This window comes from Vanacampus margaritifer, chromosome 2 (assembly GCF_051991255.1).
Source record: "Vanacampus margaritifer isolate UIUO_Vmar chromosome 2, RoL_Vmar_1.0, whole genome shotgun sequence".
Lineage (NCBI taxonomy): Eukaryota > Metazoa > Chordata > Actinopteri > Syngnathiformes > Syngnathidae > Vanacampus > Vanacampus margaritifer.
The window spans coordinates 22,501,989-22,507,933 of NC_135433.1; the positions used below are offsets into that span (position 1 = coordinate 22,501,989).

General features: G+C 37.9%; 1 protein-coding gene across 1 annotated transcript; it reads right to left on the reverse strand.

Annotated features, from left to right (window-relative positions):
* Nucleotides 1–221: 221 nt before the first annotated feature.
* LOC144045043 (peripheral myelin protein 22-like) lies at nt 222–4,844 on the reverse strand. Its single transcript, XM_077559845.1, has 5 exons — nt 4,711–4,844; nt 4,042–4,131; nt 3,259–3,352; nt 3,045–3,185; nt 222–1,072 (listed from the first exon to the last, which is right to left on the reverse strand). Exons 2-5 carry the CDS (start codon nt 4,117–4,119, stop codon nt 915–917), a joined length of 471 nt encoding a protein of 156 aa, XP_077415971.1. The 5' UTR covers nt 4,120–4,131; nt 4,711–4,844; the 3' UTR covers nt 222–914.
* Nucleotides 4,845–5,945: the final 1,101 nt, after the last annotated feature.

Genomic DNA, 5,945 nt, shown 5'->3' on the forward strand with positions numbered 1-5,945 from the left:
ATTATTTAATGTTCATATTCATTTCAAACCATTTCAACTTTCAGCTGTTTTCTCAACTTTTTTTCAACAAAAATTCAAAAATTTTCATGTAAACATTACCAAATTAATGGAGACACTTTACAAATTGACATCGCCCTTCCACACTTCTAAACAGATTTAAAACATTCCAACTTCAAATGAATTAGACAATTATCATAATACCGCTATTTGTACCAAGTAAATGTGTTTTTAATCGAGTGAAGGTTTATTTAGAAGAATACTTGACAATACTTTGTGTTCACACAAAGCGAATTAATCACAGGACATGACACATTTGCAAAGTAGATACAGACACAAAAGAAGCTATACAGTTCAAGAAAAGATAAAAAAAAAGAAAAGAAAAAAGCACCAGTTTATCAAAACTAAAATGCAACATTTTTATTTGGAGTATCAAGTAAGACACACATAACCAAAAAGACACTTCATGATGCAATTGCTAGGAGTTCCTTCAGGAAGTACACCTTTTTCAAAGTTAAGGCACATTATTCAAAGCATTTTTAAAAAAGACATAAAAACAGGAAGCGTAATATCTGGCGGACGAATGGACACTTCTTTGGCACAGCTGCATGACGTGTGAGAGACACACACTCTTCGTAACGAGGGAGACAATGTTAACAACACTATGTACAAAGTAAAAATGCTATAAATATGTCTAAAAACCACAGACGCTATGTACATCTTTGTACTTTTGAAAGCGACGACAAGTTTTGACGCGTGTTTGGGCGACGTGTGCGCTCTTGTTGCGCGCTCGTGATGTCAGTCTGTTTGTTGTTGGTCTGTGGGCAGTAGGCACAGTGCGACGCCTCCTTTTCTACCTCCTCCTTTTCTTCCTCCTCCTCCTCATCTTCTTCTTCCTCCTTCCGCCTTGCTCTCCCTCATTCCTTCTTCCTCAACACGATGTAAATGAGGCCGCTGATGAGGCAGAGCGGGAACGCCACCCAGGCCAGCACGTAGGCGTAGCCGAACTGCGTCTCGGGCATGTCGTCCGTCCTCATCACCGTGTAAATGATAGCGCCGCACATCACAAACAGACCTGGGTTCGGAAGGGACGAGAGAACAGATTTGTTGATGGTTTCTCCGCTTAAAAGATGACATCAATGCAATGCATTTGAGGTGTGAAATATATTCCAAATGGATCTTTATGGAAGTCACATGTCTCAGGAAAGCTCCACAATTCTGGACTTGCAGGCATCCTTACAATTCAATGGGTCACACGAGTTACGCGAGTGGGTGTGTCAGAAGCCTGGACAGGAGAATCGCCGCGCATTGAAAGTGCGTGAGGAAGGCGCGTAAGAAATGGACTTAAAGCGCAAACGGGATAATGTGCCCCATAGTGTCTAGAGTTAGTTAGGAAGTTAAAATGAGGTATCCAAAGACGCGTTTGTATTATTGTTGTAATTTGATTCATTACTTACAGATTTATGTTTACATCACATTTATTTGATAGAATTTTGTGAAGTTGCCGAAGCAAGCGCAAGTCAAACTGTTTAGTAAATTAACAAATCTAATTCAAGTAGATAAATAAATACATAAATAAAAAAATGTCTGTATCATTTGCATTTATTTTAAACCTATGTCTAAGCCATAAAATCACAAATAAATTGTGTGTAGTAAATCTGATGCTGTTTAATGGGAAAAAAAGTTATAAACTACATAACTAATCAAAAAGAGGAAGAAATAATCACACACTAAATCCCAATTTTGACCCAGTTGGTGGTTACTTTAAAGCTAAACTTAGATAATTACCTAAACAAATAAGTGACAATGGTTGAGCAGCTTAATGGTAACACACGATGCAAACAGGCAACATTGTGAGTATTATTATCTTCATCTGTCTACATGTGTTGCTACACCGTTTGTCTTCCTACAGTATGTCCCTATACTGCCAAATTGATGCTACTTTCATTAGCCTGTCTATTGTATTTACCTTTAAGCTTTAGCATTAAGCTAGTGGACTTTAAGTCAAAGTTTTATATATATATTACATAACGTTTAAGTCGCTTCGTTTTATGTGTATAGTTTGACAGTCAACTTCAAACTGTTGAAGCCTCTTTTTGAAAGAATTGTTTCCCAAACTGCGGCTTTTTGTGCAGTAAATTGAGTTGACTGCCACGATACAGGGCTCGTATATCAGATATTTTGCTCACAAGTCGAAGCAAGAAATTTGTCGAAACGACGGCTTGTATTTTGAAAAGTCAGGTCACTCATATTTCAAGGCAACACTGTACTTTATTATTTAACTACTGACCTATATTTAGGTAGTTTTCAATAATGTAAATTATTATCGTTATTTGTTAATTTATCTTGCACCAATGTGTAAATGACTATTAGTAGTAGTCAAAGTGTCAGCTTTTCTATTTAGCCTTTCATGTGTGTATTTTTTCAATATAACAAATAACAGTATTTTAACTTGTATTTAATCTGTGTCATGTAAATGAAAGGCTGAAAAAGTATGATTATGATTAATATTATTATTATTATTATTAGTAGTATTATGAGTATTACCTATTTTTAGTTTTTTTTTTTTTTAAAATGCTTGTACCAAATGTACCTATAACTATTACAATTGTTATTATACTGTCGTTATTGCTATTAATATTATCATGATAAAAATTCTAAATATAGAATATACAGTATATATTTTCCCTAGTATTGTATTTTTTCTATAACAATGTGACATGAAGTATGAATATTTGTCAATTATTTTTTATCAACTTTTTTTTATTTTCTTTTAAATACCTTTTTCACTTTTTAACAAAAATTACCCATTATCAATGCTCCCTTTTTATTACCTATATTATTTACAAACTTGCCAATGTTTTATGACTAAATTATTAAGTATGATAGTTTAGCCACAACTGTATTGTAGTAAACTGATGATTGTTGCCTTGTTTGCTTCACTTTGTCTGTATATTTGTAGGGTAAAACCCCCCCAAGGCATTTCACACGTCAACACGACGGGGAATCCCGCCCTGATATGACTTTGCACACGAGGGAGTACTCACTGGCCAAAATCTGGAAGATGGCAGTGAAGAAGAAGCGTCCACCCTTCACCAGTTTGAACAGCTGGAACATGAAAGCCACCATCGAGAAGAAGCAGAAGAGCACGGCCAAGATCATCAGGGCCTGCACCGCCTGGATCCAGTCTATTATACATAGCACACTCCATTACATAATCATGCAGATACACACAATATATTTGCATTTCAACTGGCAAACCTTCATTGCTGGCCGGAGTACACTGGTAGGCAACATCATTGGTAAGGCAGTTGTACCAAAGATCCTTGCTGACGTCGCCGGCTACAGTCCAGGCCTGGTCAGCACAACATGGAGGCGTTTTCATTACCATGGAAAGTGCAGTCACATTTTGAATTGTAGAGCAAGGGTGGCAGGGAAGAGTCAAACTTATTGGCTTTTAGCCAACAGGCAAATTATTACCCATTAGTCAACTGCTGCACTCTGCGCTCTTCAGTACATTTTAAATACTATTGCAGACATCCATGACATTAATCAAGTACTTAAAGTTGCTCTTTGTAACAATTTGCCCCCAAATATCTTTACAATAGCCTTTTTATTTGACCATTTATGACTGAAACATCAGAATATGAAATAAAATGGTATACAGAAGAGCGTAAATACATATTTAAATGGTTCTTTAATCAAAAGATTGTTAAGTAACTGCAACATCATATAATAAAATATAATATACAGTGTCACATAATAAATAATTTAAAAAAATCATATCTATAGATAAACATCTACAGAAATGTTTAAATAAAATACAGTACATACATTTTTAAAGAAGTCCAGTGCAATATAAGACAATATTGTGATACTAATATTAATAATAATGTTAGAAACATAACATAGCGAGCAATGTAAATAATATTTTTCTTCTACAGGTATAAGTCAGTATATATAAATATAATACACAGGGTGGGAAAAAATCCCTTTAAGGCATTAAAAAGAGTAGGACAATATAGTCCATGAACCCAGACTTACACTTGCTGCTGTGGACACAATGAGAAGGATGAGGATGATAAGGTGCAAGATGAGCACTCCAAGCAGGATGAGCAGCATTTTCAAGTATTTCTTAGAGGAAACAAACAGAAAGAGAAACATGTGTCATTAAAATACTGTACGTGGAAAAGGGGGTCAATGCACTTGCGGACCACGGACGATAGATGGCGATATTTCCTCACTTGTGGCCACCAACCGCAATGTTTACCTCTACAAGTATCTTCTTTCATTTCCAAACGTAAAAAGTGCAAACTACGTGGAAAAGTCGTGTTTAAAGTGTTACTTTCCATCTGTACTCAAACGTTAAAGTGGGAAAATATAACGATGTAATTAAAACATCAAAAGGAGGTCTAAACCATAAAAAGTCCAAGTTTTGAAGCGGAAAAAAGTGATGGCGTCCGCCAAAGAGTCTGCATGGAAACGTGAAGTCGACGATGGAAATTCTAACAAACATCATTATACTGATATTAAACGACAAAAGAGTGCCTTAAATCATCGCCCTAGTGTTTAAAGATTTCCCAAAAGTTCGAGTTAAAGTCCAGAGAGCGGAGGGGAAGTTCCTGTTGCGTGTTTAGGAGACGAGAGGGAAAAGCGGCAACCACAACACAGGAGTAAAACGAGACAAATGTCCTAATAATAGTCCAAACTTACAAAAAGTTCAACGTTTCCGTGGAGTGGAAAATAGTTGACTTCTAAGCTCCTCTCGAATCGAGCGTCTTCCTCCCTCGCTGCTATTCCAGATGTGGCTCTCACGCCCCAGTCGGACTTTTTCTGGGCCGGAGAACACCGCCCTACAGGGGCCTGCACGTCACCATGGAGTCACTCCACTCCAATCCACAAGCCACTACCCCCCACCCCTCCCAAACTCTTCCCGCCCGAGAGCAAACTCATCTGGATAGCATTCAACAGGATTTGCGTGTTCCTCTATGCACTTCCATTAAAAACACATTTATATGAGTCGAATTGTCAAATTCCAGCGTTATCAGTCATGCATTTTAGGCGCACACTGTGACTATTTGGCTCCTTGGAAGCCCCGGAAATAGAGAGAGAGAGAGAGAGAGAGAGAGAGAGAGAGAGAGAGAGAGAGAGAGAGAGAGAGAGAGAGAGAGAGAGAGAGAGAGAGAGAGAACCACTGACACCGATCGATGCGAAATTGTGTAGACATCTTGATCATGACAGAAAAGTCCCAATTATAGATCCATTCCTGAAATTTAACAGGGCACACCAAACTTCCACGTTTGCCCCCAAACTTCACCAGTTGAGAAACAAAGTTGCATAGACATGACTCTCATAACAGGACACATGAAAGTATCTGAAGGACCCCTGCCCAAAAGTCAACAGGAAGTTGGCCATTTTGTTTCGAAGCAACCATTTTGTGTGAATATTGGGCTATTTCACATCTTGACAGGGCCCTAACAAGGAATTCCCCCAAATGAGCCCAGAATGGATTGGAAGCAAGTATCCTCAATACTACAACAATGCTACATTGACAAGTTTTTTTTTTTGTCAAATGTGGGTGAGGCGCAGTGTTAAAGATTGATGTCAATGTTTTCGAACCATGTTTGTGTTGGGGGTTGGGTCAGCCTTGCAGTTACACGGCTCAACACAAAATTGTCAAGGCATGTCTATCACAACAGGGCGTACAAAGTCGCCCATTTTGGTTTAAATAATTCTATAGGGATCGTATACCATGATGAACTCCTGTATGTAAAGCATGTAAAGCAGCAAATATGTAACCTGGAAATCTGGTCAACCGCCCTATCAGTCGCATTTCTGAGGCAGGCCAAACCTGAGCAAACAGACAGTGGAATGAACTAATGAGCGAAGAGCGGGCGTGACGTCAGAAAAGCGACTCGTTTAAGTTTTTTTCCCCTTCTTTTCTTTTT